The 17,180-nt window shown below is 47.3% G+C and overlaps 1 protein-coding gene across 1 annotated transcript in view; it reads right to left on the bottom strand.

The window, feature by feature from the left end:
- Positions 1-3,331: 3,331 nt before the first annotated feature.
- The window catches only part of nfatc2a (nuclear factor of activated T cells 2a), a 34,542-nt gene continuing 20,693 nt past the window's right edge, over positions 3,332-17,180 (bottom strand). Inside the window, exons 6-10 of the mRNA XM_076275883.1 lie at positions 16,754-16,894; positions 11,939-11,994; positions 11,477-11,609; positions 10,212-10,856; positions 3,332-5,285 (exon numbers count right to left, since the gene is read on the bottom strand). Of these exons, the coding sequence (XP_076131998.1) occupies positions 5,230-5,285; positions 10,212-10,856; positions 11,477-11,609; positions 11,939-11,994; positions 16,754-16,894 (1,031 nt within the window). The 3' untranslated portion in view covers positions 3,332-5,229. The remainder of the gene's footprint in view (positions 5,286-10,211; positions 10,857-11,476; positions 11,610-11,938; positions 11,995-16,753; positions 16,895-17,180) is intronic.

The raw sequence follows: 17,180 nt of genomic DNA on the forward strand, positions 1-17,180 counted from the left end.
ATTTATTGTGTGATGTGTGTGTGTGTCTGTCTGTTTATGTCTGTCTGTGAGTCTGTGTTTGTGAAGGAGAGAGAGAGAGAGAGAGTGTGAGTCTGGGTCTGTGTGCATGTGTGTTTAATTCGGTGCACATTGAGAAGAGAGTGCTGTGGTGACTGGTGTGTGTTACAGCTGCAGATGTCATGGGTGAGTTAATAGTTTGATTTACCTGCATTCTCTGCATCCGCTGATGTGACGTGATTGATTAGCAAGTGGGACTCTCACAGTCGCCCCATGGCACCGACATGCAGTCACGACACACACACACACACACACACACACGCACACACACACACACACACACACACACAAACACATTACACATATATTGCTTAATACAGATGTAGACTTGCCCTCTGTCAACACTAAGTGCTTCATGATAGGAAAGCTCATTAAAAATCCCCGCCATTGTTGTCAGCCAACGTCCAGAAAGTAATTATCAGCGTGCGCCAGAAGGGATTTGGACAGGAACAGGGAGAGCCCACAGACCTGCACACTGTGATTGCACTGCACTCGTCTGGTGCTGATAAGGCCTCTACACACCATGGCATCCCCATTCCCCACAGCTCGAGGTGCGAGGTGTGTATTATTGTGTCGTGTGTGTGTGTGTGTGTGTGTGTGTGTGTGTGTGTCCAGAGCACAGGGACTGGGAGTACGTAAAGGAAATAATGGTTATATCTAGCAGCCAGCAGAGTTCAAATGTGGGCTCTACATGTGAGTGGGTGGTGCTGGTGACGGCCCTTTTCAAAAGAACACATCATTAGGAGAACCGCAACGCTTTGCAAGGGGCCTCAGTTAATGCTGTTACAGCCAGACAGCACGCGGTGAACCGCCAGTGACTGAGATAATAGAAGAGAGAGATGGTGAGAGAGAGAGAGAGAAGGAGAGAGAGAGAGAGAGAAGTCTGTGACATTGTAATTAATTATCATTCATACATTGTTGTAATATTTTCTGAAATGATGGATTTCTGTTCGACTGGTTGCATCCAAATGGTTTCCTAAGTGATTCTGTGACCCATCACATGATTTGCAGCAGGAATGCAGAATTAAATGTTTTTGAATGTTGACAGTGCCCTCTACTGGCAGTGTGAGGCTTTACAGACCATCACATGTACTGTATGTAGGGCTCGGCCATCTCACAGTGCCATCCAGACAGAGTTGGAGATCAGCCAGAAACATGCATCACCTCCTTCTCACAGTTTGCTGGCTATTAGTGTTATCTGTCATTGGCTTGACAGGAGGTTTTACCAGATGGCGCGCAGTGCTTATTTTGAGTGTTATTCTCGAAGTGTTCCTGCAGAGGGCAGTGTTAGACAGAGTACTGCATTCCTCGATATAGACTGACATCTTGCAATACTGACATCAACTGAAAAGTTTAGAAGTTTAAACACGTGTACCTGTTAATTCAGACTTCCCTTTTTAGGTGATGCGTGCCTTGTAAGAACACACTTGCCTCAGCCTCAGGAAACTGACTAACGTCTCTGCGCAAATGAATCTGCTGCTATTTGCCTTAGTATAATCACATTATTCATTCTAGACAAGCTATTACTGTTCGCCCAAAGCTCTGGCCGTTTTGGTCTTAAATGAGGACATTTTTGCCTCCTGAAGTGGAGCTGCTGACGCCGTCATGTGTAGCCTACAGTTAGCGTGACTCAGGCTACACAAGCAGACCTCTATGTGAATCAGGGCTGTTTAGCACCCCTGTGTTGTTCACTCCCATTACCATGACAACACCGCCGTGGTCCTGCTGTATTTATGCAGAGGATAGCTACTAGTGGGATTTGTTTTGGTGTAGCCTAATATGAAAAAGAGTTAGGCAGGTCAGATGCCGCAGATTATTTGCACTGAACTGAATGGGGGCAGAAACCAAGGCACAGCAGGAGGAAAGGGAAGACTGAAGACACATTTTGATTGGTTTTACTATCATTGACAAAATTCCTTTTCCATGGGTGCAAAAAGAGGATATGCAACATATGTGGTGCAGCAGAGGACTACCACACAAAGGCGGTTTCACCAGTGCTGACAGAGGCCAATCAGTCTTGGCTAAATTGAGACTTTGGTTGAATCAGGTAGACACATATGTCCCAGTAGACCAGTATCAGTCAGTGTAGGCCTACTGAAATAACCTGCATATTCTACACATTTTATCTTTTTCTTACTGCATTGAGAAAGTGTGGCTTACTGGTCACTCCACTCCATAAATTCAAAATTGTCAGCGTATTTGACAGACTATGATATAACTTTCTGGATATCCAGCCACATATGATCTCATTACACATCGCAATACTTTGATGAATGAAATTCCTCAGTGATGTGCATCAAAGAATGTTTTGTGTTCTTGGGTCTTGTCCTGAAGCTGTGTGTGATGTAGGCCCATATGGCATGTGATTAGATTAGCTAAGGTCAGCGAGTGGCAGGCGGCATGACTCATGCCCTATCAGCGGCCGGCAGCAGGGGGAGTCAGGGGCCTCCTTGTTGTTTCATTCGTTTATTTTCTTTCACGCACAGTGATGTCATGCCGGGAGACTTCCTGAACATTGGGTGCATTCAGCAGGCCTGCCTCTGCCACCTCAGTTGGGACCCAAACACGCAGTCCCCTAGCAACCTGTGATGGCCACAAACGGCCCAGTTGTTGTTTGTTTGAGGGAGTTTTTTTTTTTTTTTTTTGGCGGCTGTGAGGTGATGTGTGGGGCCGTGGGCGTTCCCCAGCCTGCGCCGAGGCGAACACTTGCTTCTTTCTCCTGTTTGGCATCTATTAGAGTGGCTGGAACGAGGCAGATAATAAGGAAACATCTGTCTCTCCCCAGGGGCCTGCTCAGGGGGAAGCCCTCCCGCACACAAGGGGGGCTCTGAGATTGTGCTGCCTGCTGCTGACTCACACATCTGGTGGAGGGCTGGTTCTTACCCGCACCCTACTGGTGGAGAGCAGGGAACCACACACGCATCAAACATCTACTAGGGATTTGGATATCAGCCGTTGCCACGGGTTACAATTATAAGCTATACACTTAGAGTTTGTTTCAAGAGCTTCAAATAGGCCGAAGTGATTTAAGAAGCTTTGAAGGTGGTTATGTAGGTTACATTATGTAGGGCCTGCTAGGTTGTCCTGTCTACATTTTGACAAGAGACTCTCCAAAAAGTGCACAACTTTAGCAATGCCGTGGTTGGTAGAATTTTATGAAAAATGGTCATTCTGCTTCTCTCACTTGTAATGTGATGTAGGCCTAATGTAAACAATGAGTTAATGTAGATTCATGAAAGCAAGTTACAGTGAAATGACTACTGCGATTAGCAGATGATGTTTCTGATATCTGATTTATTGCTCAAATTACTGCAGAGACACATAAAGCATAGCACACTGCATAGTCTACACACAAACAGCATGAGATCGCAACAAAATACCAAATGAAACACAAGAAGCTTTCTTATAAAATTCTTATATAAAAACATTATAAGACGTCTGAAACAAAAATATAGATTTGCCTCTTTTAAGAAAAAAAGATATTATATTAATATTATGGAACTAAAATGAAGAATGGCTACAGGTTTCTATCTTTGGCATTTCATATATTATGCTTTGGATAAATGACAACAATAAAACTAAGACAACAACTGATTCAGTTCGTAAAAATACACATTTTCTACTAAAACTAGATATTTCAAAAAGAAACATTTTATACATCACATTATATTCAAAATATATTTACAACAGACATGAAAAGTCAATGGTATACATTCATGGTGTTACCGTGATAAGACACTTAGAACTGTACAATGAGCGCATCTCTCACATGCTGATTAGATCAATACAGACTTAGAATGTTTTTGCTTTTTGAAAGAGACAGCTGAGACATCAGCTTTCATGGCTTTGGTTTTTCTTTAACTCATTTCATATTGCCAATGTAATGCAATAGGTTTAACTAGTTACATTTGGTGTACATAATGTCCCAGACACATGTTAGAAAACCAATGACTAACCTAAATAACTTGTCTGTGTTCAAATGATGTTGTATTTCCTCTACATTGTTAACACTACAGACGTTCATTGAGATGATTTTATTAGCTCTCTTAAGATCTAACAACCTACAAAATGCCTCCAAGTGCAAGTTGTAAAATGCTTCCAAGACAAGTTATGAAAGCACCATAGGAAAAAAAAAAACACATTGCTTTTTTAAGCAGACACATAAGCCTAGGAAAGGATGCATACAGGCAACATGTGAAGGGGAATCCTCCAGAACAGGAGTGTAAGGCCAGGTACTCAAAGTATGGGCAAGAAGCTGAGCATCCGTTGCATAGAAACAGGTAATACAAAGCTAGGAGTCAGGATCAAAAACAGAATATAGCTCACATTCTGACTGTCTGAAGTTAGCTTAGCCCAAAAGCTTTCCACACAATGAAAATAGTTTCAGAAAAATATTGTCTCTTTGGTTGTAATGACTAGCTGTATTGACAAAGGCAACAAGACTTTTCGTCATGTTATAGTTAGAAAAGAATCCCATAATAAACAAACACAGTAACATGTAAAGTACAATGGCATTTTGAAGATTCCCTTTAAAGAGCATTTTTAAATGTGCATTTTACATATGGCAAGAATGCTAAACTGAGGCACATTAGATTTCAAATGGCATTTGATTATTCTACACAATCAAAACTATCGTCCCTTCCAACAGGAGAGTTTAACCGAATACTGAGATTATTTCAGGAAACTGGTAAGGAAAGCTGAAAGTACTGACAACCCTTTGATGGTGTAAATGTGGCCATGCACACTGAAGGCACACACAGATGAAAGTAATGACCGTTTGGCATCATATGAGTTTGACAGACTGTGTATGTCAGTTCAAAGGTAACCAGATTCTCTAGTAAACTACTGGCTGCTACTGTTCCCAGGGGAAATACCCTACTCTTTCTCAGCATGAGTTGATAATGTCTTTGACCTTTTCTTTGGTTGGATTATCTAAATGGGTAACTCATTTTTTTAAGGCCTAGTGTCTTCAAAATCTGGAGACACAATTAAATGTACTAAGTCAATGCTCAAGCCAGCAGCTATGGGCCAAGCTGAAAAACACACTCTTTTCAGATGCTTCTGAATAGCAGAGTCCCTGTTGCTGTCCACACACAGCCCCACATGGTGAGATGGGCGATCAGAGGGGGTGAGGAGGAGGATGGGGCGGCCATGCTCTTCATACTTCCCTCCTTATGTCTGCCCTCTGCCATGGACACCAGTTAGGTCCTTCCTGATGATCTCATTTACTGCAGAGAGAGAGAGAGAGAGAGAGAGAGAGAGAGAGAGAAAGAGCTGTTAGTGACATGTTGACATTGACAAGTGAAGATCAATAGTTTTGGGCTGCCAACAGGTATTAGGGGCTTCACTAGTGCTCTAAGTGGGTTTTTTTTACATCTCCTGATGGCCATCTGTCCCTGTGCAGTGGGACCGGCCCTAGCCTGGCCTTGACCTCCTGCTCAGGGCAGTCACTCAGACGGGCTCCACTGACTGTTCCCACACAGACCATCACAGCTGGGCCGCCCCACTGGAGGGGGAATCTGCCATCACAGCAAATCCCAAAGCCCATTCAAGATGTTTGCACAGCCTGGCCAACTCCAGGAAACACATTCCTCTTCGTCTTTGTCACTGTCACTCCGTTCTCTGGGGTGTTCTGGTCTTCTCTGAACGCAGACTTCGGCAGGCGCTTGGCACAGATCTGCTCTAAAGCTCAGGGACAGACACCAGGACCAGCATCCTGCAGACCTGCTCATAAAGATCTTTAGAGTTGCTCCTTGATATCGTCCCAATGGGATGTCAATGGGATGGTGCACTGACCAGAACTACTCACTAGGGGGAGCTCTTTGTATCACTGTTAGTCAGAGTACAGAGCAAATGACCCATGTGAATGAGTGAGTGTGCATTTACAATGTTGCCGAATAACTCCTTGAAGGCTACAAAAATGTGTTTGTGTGTGTATGTATGTGTGTGTGTGTGAGAGAGAGAGAGAGAGAGAGAGAGAGAGAGAGAGAGAGAAAGAGAGAGAGATAGATTGTATACATGTGTATTGATAGGGGAGACTGTAAATGGAAACATTTTATAGTCCCTCAGAATAGCAACCATGGTTAGAGGTACTGTGTCACAAGCTTACACATTCATACACCCCCACAGACACACCTGATGTCAAACACTAGTAAATTCACTAACCATTAGGCACAGAAGAGAGCAGTGTGTTTACTTCATTTGTTTGCGCAGACCAACTTCACATGACTAATACTACATACTAATACTAATAACACACACACACACACACACACACACCACACTCAGTGGAAAAGAATGCGCAGTATGTGAGAAATGCCGCCCGTCCTGATGTGTGTGTGCTCCTCTTTATCAGTGGTGGGCAGAGAGCTGGGCCCTGAGCACTGGCATACAATGAGCCCACTTCTACACACACACACTTCTACACACACACACTTCTACACACACACTTCTACACACACACATATACAATGAGCCCAGATCCCACTTCTACGCACACACACACATACAATGAGCCCAGATCCCACTTTTACACACACACACTTCTACACACACACACAGCCTCTTCTACACACACACACAGCCACTTCTACACACACACACTTCTACACACACACACAGCCACTTCTACACACACACACACACACACACACACACACACACACACACACACACACACACACACACACACACACTCTCTCTCTCACACACACACACACACACACACACACACACATACACACACACACACACACTCTCTCTCTCACACACACACACACACACACACACACACATACACACAGGCACACACAGGCACACACACACACACACTCTCTCTCACACACACACACACACATACACGCAGGCACACACACACACACACTCTCTCTCTCACACACACACACACACATACACACAGGCACACACACACACACACTCTCTCTCTCACACACACACACACACACACACATACACACAAACACACACACAGGCAGGCTGCAGGAGGCACATACACACACACACACACACACACACACACACACACACACACACACACAGGCAGGCTGCAGGAGGCACACACACACACACACAGGCAGGCTGCAGGAGGCAGTGACAGGCATTCCGCATCGCATGGCCTCGCTTGCCCGCCAGCTGCCCAACATAATAAACACAGGACAGTTGCCATGGCGGCCGTAAAATATTTGTGCTTTTTTCCGGTCCTAGGTCATGAATGGCTTCCTGAATTATTGATTATTCATCAGTTTTAATATGAGACACAGGCTGTAGAGAAAGTTGATGCATATTTCATGTTCTTTTGCATTCATCATACTGTGTGTTTGGGTAAATGTCATGTTTGAAGTAAGGTTGGCTCATAAATATTTGAAACGCCATTGAGGTTCCTCATATAAGCTTTCAGTGGAAACAGTGGTACCTCCACAGCAGCTAGACTTCACTGAGACCCCCCTGGCGTATCCCACACAGCTGAAGGTGAATCTGGGCATGCCACCCGATGACACCTCATCTCTAACAGGCAGACCGACAAGCAAATGAGTCATCAGAGCTTTGCTTAGGTGAGAAACTTAACAAGCTGAAGATGTACAGCAAGTATTCAGCTATGGTCTCCATTGCACTTCAGGGATACAAATCACATTTGAGAGCCCAACTATATAATAATTAAGAATATAATATGAATTCACACTCCCAAGCTGCTTCATGTAGAGTACAATGTTTCACTCATGTTCTACCTTCTTATCTCCACACTGAGGAGAAGATTCAACGACACCCAGCTGGACTTCTGAGCCTGGTTCACAGAGTTCCCCACACCAGACTTCCATTTCATGTTGTCATGTTATGTTCATTATGTCATGAATCACTCCTAAGTGTGGGCATTATGAGTGCGGCAAACAATCACTCCGTCATAATGAGTTTGCCACAAATGTCATTGTGGAGTGTTCTCAGCTCGGGCGCTTGTGAGAGTAGAACGGAATTGTCTGGTCTCTGTGGTCTGTTGCTGTTGGGGGACGTCAGAGGCCGTCACACTCAGTCCGGCCAGTGTTATCTGATAACGCACACAAGTCACTGTGAGCTTGTGCTGACTGTGGCAAGGTTTAGGAGGGCAGGCAGAACATTGCGCTCTCACAAGTACAGCCCTAGTGAAAGGTGAGGGGGAGGTGTGGTCCAAAGGTCATCATTTGCCCCTCTTTCAAATAGGCACAGATACGAAAAAGAGCTACAAAAAGCCCATAGCAAAAATAAACAAACAAAAAAAGATATACAGTGAACATGTCTGGCAAAGGCCCTCCAGTAGCAGGTAGTAGTGAATATCAAAAACCTCAACAGATCTTCATCTGTAAATATTGTATGTGAACCCAGTCTAACGCTGCAGTCACATGTCTCAGACAGGAAATTGCACAGAGAGTGCACAGACACTGGCCTTCTCTACTGGAGTTGTTCTAATCACTTGATCACTAAACACCGTTACTCATACTGACATGGCTCAGTTCACACCTCAGACGTGAGAAGCTTGTGGAGCGGTTTCAGAAGTTGGCCACAAGCATCCTGGTGGCCCACGCTGACAGCTCTCCTGACATCTGACCTGACTCATCTGGGGCCTGTTGCGCTCCTAACGACGGCCTGCAGCACCTTTCTGCAAGGAGTCTCTTCCTCTAAATGTGTCTCAAACTCTTGGATGTCCCCCCGCCTACTCTTATGCACACCCACAAACACACTCACACACACACATACACACACAAAACACAAACACACACACATTTGATTTGGCTGTGAGGGCGCACACTGCCTCAGGCCTCAGCCTGTTTGCCTTTACTCTGGAAAGCAGCGGCGGCTTAACGAGGGAATTCCCTAATTAGCGTCTTTATGAGCTTTCCAGCGCAGCGTTAAACACGGGGCAGTCGCCGCGGTGCTCTGGTCAGAGGGGGGGCCTCAGCACCTAACCGAAAACTTCAAAGCCCCGCGGCCCCCCTCTCCGCCTGACGCCCGTGGCAACGCCTGTGTTACAGTCGCCGTGGCAACGTGGCTGGCTGTTGCTGTTTACCGAGGGAAGCCCTGTCGGGCCGTCCAGCAGAAATTCCATCTCTCTGACTGGCTCAGTCCCCCCTCCTTCTCCCCCTTACTCTATGCTTCATTTTTTCCATCAAACATGGCCCCCCTCCTCCTCCTCCGCTCCCTCAACTCCAACTCCACACCCCCCTCTCCTATTTCCTGCTGCCTCCCACCCCATCCCTCATCTCCACAGAAGTCAGGCTCTGCTAGAGAGCGAGAGAGAGAAGGAAAGAGAGAGAGAGAGAGATAGTGAGAGAAAGATAGAGAGAGAGAGCGAGAGAGAGAGGGAAAGAGAGAGAAAAAGAGAGAGATAGAGAGAGTGATAGAAAGAGAGAGAGAAAGAGAAAGAGAGAGAGATAGAGAAAGAGAGAGAGAGCAGCTGCAAATAGGGCTCACTTATGCCAGATTGGCAGGGCTCAGTGGTGGAAAATGGTCTAATCCTCAGGCGGGTTCCCCCCAGCAGAAGCAGGGGGGAGGGGGCAGCTGGCCAAAGAGGAAACCCCTGGCCAAGTCTAACAAACACAGAGGCTTCCCCAGACCCCCACCCTCCCGCCCGGCCCACCACTTCACAATGGTTGCCATGGAACTTGTTTTTCCCACATCATAACACTGTCAACAGATCCAGCAGGCAGTTCAAGAACTTTCTTTTTTCTTCTTTTTCTTCAGAGCCAAGAGCATGAAAAAAAAAACGCCACTCTTGTTTCCTGTTGAGGAGCCCCTTGAGTTTGGGGTGAGAGACCAGGAGCGCGACAGGCTGTTTCAAACGCAAGCCTGTGTGAGAGCGAGGGGATTAGGAGGGGACAGGAGAGGTGGACAGAGCTGTCGGAGGAGTGGGCACTATGTGGCCCTGAGCTTCCCACTCCAGAAGTGGACGCATGGCTCATTTACAACCGTGGCTCAAACACATCTACAGCAAATGGCACACTACACTGCCATAGAACACAGTCCAACTGTGGTGGCAATTTAAAAAAGTAAACCCTGTTCATTTCAATAATAGGCATTGCAATCGTAACAATAATTTAAACTACACTACTATTAAGGACCTACTACTATACTGCACTACTACTAAGGAAAAACACCCACACACTCACCATCGTCCAGGTAAGCCTGGTCAAGGTTCTCCTGCTTAACGGTGACTCGCGCAGGCGCACTGGGACTCTGCTCCTCACTGGACGGGCTGCTGCTCTTGGGCATCTTGGGGGTGTAGGCCTGCTGCTGCTGCTGCTGCTGCTGGATGACCGTGGGGTAGTGCTGGCTGTGGGGGGGGTCGCCGTACAGCACGTGCTGCTGCTCGGGGGACACAGCCTGCTCGGTGGCCCGCAGCAGCTGGTTGTGGGTGGAGGAGAACTGGATGATGGAGGAGTGTGTGTGCGCGTGGGGGTGGCCGTGTGTGTGTGTGTGGCCGTGCTGGGAGGGCGAGCCCGTGTGCACCAGCACCGAGCGGTGGGGGTCCGGGGGCATGGAGGCGGAGGAGGCCTGGGGGTAGAGAGAGGGGCCCACGCTGGAGCTCTTGGCCCCGCGCGAGTAGACGATGGCGGGGCTCTGCTGCTGGAAGTGGGGGTGCAGGGCCGGGGCGGTGGCCGGCCGAGCCTGCTGGCAGGAGGCCAGGCTGGGGTCGTGCGTGAGGAGGGTGCGGGGGCTGTGGTAGTACTGGGGGGTCACGCCCAGCAGCTGGGGAAGCCCAAAGGCCATGTGACGCTCATACTCATCCACTGGCTCTGTCTTTATGGAGGCCACTGCAACACACACACACACACACACACACACACACACACACACACACATTACTGTCTATGAGTGTCCATAAAACTCCAGTGGTTTTATAAACATCTGTGTGTGTTTATGTATTGGCCACTGTATTACAAAGCGAGTTCCCTTTCTCGAAACCTAACTAGGCCAGTCACGGCTGGCCTGTCCTCATTCTATGAAGCATGTGCATGGTCTTCCTTATGAGACAAAAAGTTTAGGACTCCAAATTCGAATGAAAATGGATGAGCGATGAGTGACAATTGATATTCTGTCAGGTGCCACGTGCATACCATCCTCTAATATTACTCTCAGGAACAAGTTAATGATGATGCCTATTGATTCATGTCACCTCTTATTAGACAGAAAACCTGAAATTAGTGTGTGTGTGTGTGTGTGTGTGTATGTGTACAGTATGTGTTTGTGTGTGTGTGTGTGTATGTGTGTGTGTATGTGTGTGTGTGTGCGTGTGTGTGTATGTGTACAGTATGTGTGTGTGTGTGTGCGTGTGCGTGTGCGTGTGCGTGTGTGTGTGCGTGTGTGTGTGTGTGTGTGTGTGTGTGTGTGTGTATGTATACAGTATGTGTGTGTGTGTGTGTGTCGGGCCTACCTGGGAGCGGAGTGTAGGTAAAGTGTTGGGGTTGACTGCGCTTTCTCTTTCCATTGATCACATAGAAGTTGACCTTCACGGGGTGGCAGATGGAGGGGTCCCGGAACCCAGGGAGCTCGATGAAGAGCATGCTCTAGAACATCCACACAGAGAACGTCACGCTTCCATACTCAGCACACAGCACAGCAAACACAGCTCGATGAAGAGCATGCTCTAGAACATCCACACAGAGAACGTCACGCTTCCATACTCAGCACACAGCACAGCAAACACAGCCTCGGCTTTTCTCTCAATGACATGCTAACATGTTTTTCATCCACATTTAAAGTTGAATAAAGTTGGTTTTACATATCACAAGTTTGATCATTTTTTTGTGGTGAGATTTTGGGGAACCCCTGACTTTACAAGTGAATTTGATAAGAGATATAATCAGCTGTGATGCAAAAGCAGTGCAGCTCTTACGGTTTGGCTCTTGTCTTTGTCAACTGTGGCCTCTACTTCCCAGATCTGCTGCCCGTCTACCAAGAAAGAAAGAAAGACAGAAAGAGCAAAACAGAGAAGGAGAGAAGAACAACAACCAGAGTGTCAGAGGGATAAAAGAATGACACCAAAAGACTATTTGCATGAGACAATGCTCAAACACCCACACAATTTCAGCACAAATGCCTCTGACAGTAATTTCACGCATAACAGGTAAATGCAGATGACAACCTAGAACCCACTAATCTGGCTGAAATGACTTTGAAACAATGAACAGAAACCTATTATCACATCAGTAACATATCTGGGACAGCACAGGTTTACACAATTGGTACATTCCCTTCCCATGCTAACAATGGCATGACCTTCTCAGCATCAAAGCCACTGTACAGTATGTCAATGTCGGGTGTCAAATCTATTGTCATCACTGAAGTGCATCTTTCTGTCCAATAGCGTGGAACGGCTGAGTCACGGAGTCCACGCACACGTCCTCTTTAACGTTACACTACATCGCCCCAGTCTAGCCAGTCAGGGCCTGAGTGAAGCCCGTCCACCACCACATCACTTCCTGTTCCTCCAGAGTATCTTGACCTCAGCGACTCCATATCAAGAGAGCTGCAGGGTCATGAGGGTGATGGGGATTTCACTTCTGTTAGTGTCCACAGCGTGCTGGATGTGAGCGGATCGTATTACCGCAGTCACGTGAGGATGATGTAGAAACGAGCTAAACCTGCAGAGCAGGCCTTTCCACCAGTGCCGCTCTGGATAAAGGGCCTTTTATAATCCAAGATGATGTGGCATATAATTGCAGGAATTGAACAAATAAGAATTCATATCAGAGGGCTGATTAATGCTACTGAATGTGTCCGTTTAAAAAGCAGCCCATGCAGAGAGTGAAAACATTACAAAATCCAGCTAATCTGGGTTCCTGCAGCTAATATGCATTTCAGCTTCCTTACCAAAGGGTTAGGACAAGCAACAAGGATGGAAATGAATGGTCAACTTGAAACCAAAAGACTACTGAGAGCAGCTGTTCACACATAAGTTATGCTGTTTCAACAATGTTAATATCTGTCTTTTTTTATTTTATTCCCAAGCCAGTTCTGCGTACTGAAACCAAAGAGAACCATAAACCTGTCAGCAGTCTTGGCAGCAAATGACTTGTTGACTAATTTCAGTTCTTATCATATAGCTCAAACGTTTGTCAATATGACAGTAGCTTCCCCGTAATTGGTGGGAATTTCCCGAGCCAGATGTTAGGCCTAGCGCTCGGCTCGAATGAGTCAGCGCCATACCGGGACCAAGGGTATTCCGAGCGCGCTGCCAGGTACAACAGTGCAAGGGCTGATGTGATGGATTGTGTGCGAGGACAGGTGCGGAGTTCCGCTGCTCATGCCTGCTCTCTGTTGGAGGCCCTCTGGGCTCGGCCTCCCCGCCTGCCATGAGCCACACGCAGCTGTGTCCCATTCACAGGGATGTTGGGGTGCTCGTCATGCACACTGTGTGTCATGCAGAGAAACCCTCCAAAACAACAGCAAACCCTCTCTCTCTAGCCTCTAGCCTCCACCCCTCCCTCTCTCTCCCTCATTCTCTCTCTCTCTCTGACGCCAGGCATAGCTGTGGAGTGAAATAACAGAGCAGGGAACCCTGGCAGAAAAAAAGAAAAGGAGAAAGGGAATCTGTGTGAGAGAGAGAGACAGAGAGAGAGAGAGAGAGAAAGAGAGAGAGAGAGAGAGAGAGAGAGAGAGAGAGAGAGAGAGAGAGAGAGAGAGAAGGAAGCACCCAGGGGAGTCCACGTAGCGCTGCTGGCTTAGCAGAGGTTGGAGGGGACGGAGTGAGTGAGTCAGTCATCCCGGGCTGAACGCTCTCCTCTCCCCTCTCTGCTTCCTGGGCAGCCCTCAGACTACAGCCCAGCACCATAAACACAATACAGCACAACACGACAACCACAGCACACTGCAGACACAACAAACACCACAGCACGACAACCACAGCACATGCCAGACACAACGCATGACAGCGCATGACAACTGACAACACTTGCAAAACATATCACAGCACAGCAACTCTAAAACACACACCGTCTGCACAACTACTAGAACACAACGGGACAAACTAGAGGTGCACGTGCACTGAGGTTACACAACCAATGAGATTAAATGAAGTCCTGACGGCTGACAGTAGCGTTCTGTTAACAGACCTTTTTAAAATACCTAACTCTTCAGTATTTTCACCTCTATTGAAAATAATCCTCATAATAGAAACGTTATCTTAGTTCAATATCTCTATTCTTCTGTCATGAAGCTACACACACACGCGCACGCACACACACACACACACACACACACACACACACACACACACACACACACACACACACACACACACACACAGAGGCCATCTGTCATCAGCTCTCCACAAAGTAGAACTCAAGCGTGAAGTGAGGAGAGAGCTGTCGCTCACACAGCTGCAGGCAGTGGCTCTGTTATCTCAACACACAACACACACTCTCTCACACACACACACACACACACACACACACACACACACACACACACATGGACACACACACATGGACACACACACACACACACACACACTCTCTCTCTCTCACACACACACACACACACACCAATGGCCCTTTACTCTACATGATCCAGGGGCGCCAGGTCATGACCACACACAGTACACAGGCAAGCTGACGAGGATAACGAGGACACAAACTGCTGTCTAGCCTCTGGCTGGCTCCGGTGCTCATTTCAGCTCGTGATGTACAGTATGCTCATGCTGAGGTCTGCCGTTTAGAGGGCCACACATCCACATACCAGGCATGTACTCTGACTGTGTGTAGCGCAGGCTGACCAAGGTCCGGCCACACTCTGGCCACGACAGTGAAAGTGCTGATGTCATTGGTGTCACTGGCGTTATTGGAGAGTGCTCCACCACAACGTCATGGTCAAATGATCGACAGCACATGACCTACCACACTGCTAACAATGTGGGAAGTTAGAGCGGCCATTAGCAAGAGCAGTGAAAGTAACAGAAACATGTATATCTGGCATGCATATACACCACAAGGAAAAGACACTGTATATATATATAATATATATGTGTATATAAGTATATATACTCTTTTGATCCCGTGAGGGAAATTGTTTCTGTTTTCACCTCTCTAATAGGAGGGTCTCAGGCTAGTCAGTGTGTAGCGGGGTCTGCCCCTCTCTTGGTGATTTCTCAGGGTCTAATGGAGGCTTGAGAGCAGCCTGTGTGAAGAGGCATGAGGCCTCTGATGAGTCCATGAGGACGGCGTGGTTTTGCATCAGAAATCTGAGCGCCATGCAAATGCGTCGGCTGGAGATTAGGAAAGGTCAGGATCCAAATGGCAGCAGGACGGCAGCAGGGAGAGCTGCAGGGAGCGGGACAGCAGGCGCAACAGTCAGGGCTCCAAGCGCCAGAGTGCTCTCTCTCTCCCTACCTCTCTCTATCTCTCTCTCTCTCTCTCCCTACCTCTCTCTATCTCTCTCTCTCTCTCTCCCTACCTCCCTCTCTCTCTCTCTCTATCTCCCTCTCCCTCCCTCTCTCTCTCTCTCTCTATCTCGCTCTCCCTCTCTCTCTCTCTATCTCGCTCTCCCTCTCTCTCTCTCTCTGCATCTGTCTCACCATCAGGGCACAGAGCCCCTGCTCTCTTCCTCCATCACAGTCAGACGTTAGAACACAATTTCTTTCTCTCTCTCTCTCCCTCTCTCTTGCTCTCTCTCTCTCTCTCTTAACTTATTCCTCTTGCCTTTGTAATCTGACTGCTGGGATGGCGAAGCACCTGCTCTGCATCTGCATGTGAGCTGTGCAACATTCTGTATTACGTATGTTTGTCTGTTTCTCCCTTTATTCCTGTAATATATGTAAAGTGTGAGAGGTGTCATAGTGGATTTCCTGTTCATTTCAGCAATATAAACAAAATAAGCAGTATTGGAGTAACAGTAGTAGTGACTGCTTTTCATTCTTTAGATGGAAACCGACCACACTATATATTCAAACACCATCTCCAACCCAACCCTTCCACCCTCAGCGCTGCGATGTGTATCCGTGCATCTCTGAGGCGTGGGACACAGCAGCAGTGCAGCGGCCGAGCGCAGAGATGGTGGCTGGATAATAGGAGGAGGGGGAAAGGCCAAGGGAAAGTGGGGCTGCCAGCTTATCACCAGAGCCATGCAAATGGCCACCGCGTAAACTCCTGCCCCGAGACACACCCACTCCGACTACACAACGCCACTGACCACACCTGAACGCCTCAAAGAAACCTAGTTGACCTGGACGCAAGAGAACGGACCTGCCACAGCACGGTGGTTTAGCGAGAGCGAGAGAGAGAGCGATAGAGAGAGATAGAGAGAGAGGGAGGGAGGGAGACGGAGATGACTTTGAGAGTGGGAGGAGAGAGAGAAAGAGAGAGTTTCACATGAAAGTGATACCTGTCACCCCAGTGTGGGCAACACCCCCCTGAGTGATGAGACAGTTCTCATGTTCTTGCTGGCGTAGTACAGAGCTGTATACATTCCTGTTAAGCCTTTCTTTCAGTTTCTTTGAAAGTTTGCACTGCTCTACACACTGCTCCTGCTTCAGCAGCATGCACACACATCATGCAAAAGGCATCCTCTAAGAGGAGTACTCAAATAAACATTGATAACAGACAACAATCTTTTTTCAACTTCGACTAATGCAAAAAGAGTGACTATGTATACGTATCCACTGCACTCCTCAACAACCCACTCTGGACAAGCTGAAGGGCTTTAGTGTACACACCAGGGGTCTTCTCCGTGAAGATGACTTTGGAGTCGGAGCTGAAGTTCTGTCCAGTGAGGATCATCTGCTGGCCCCCCAGCACACTACAGCCATCCAGATCCTGCTTCTCCACCATGGGCAGCTCATGAGCTGAGCGCTGGGCTACAGGCCACAGAGAAGACAGTTACACACAGGTTACATTCACATACACACACACACACACAGACACACCATAATACACACTTACAGTTACACACAGGTTACATTCACACACACACAAAGACACACATACACACCACAATACACAGTTACAGTTACACACAGGTTACATTCACACACACACACACACACACACACACACACACACACACACACACACACACACACACACACACACACACATAATTACAATTACACACAGGTTACATTCACACACATACACACCACA

This window comes from Alosa pseudoharengus, unplaced genomic scaffold (assembly GCF_046254945.1).
Source record: "Alosa pseudoharengus isolate Yale_2024_CS ecotype anadromous, Long Island Sound unplaced genomic scaffold, YU_APseudo_1.1 YU_APseudo_1.1_scf_9, whole genome shotgun sequence".
In the NCBI taxonomy this organism is placed as follows: Eukaryota; Metazoa; Chordata; class Actinopteri; order Clupeiformes; family Clupeidae; genus Alosa; species Alosa pseudoharengus.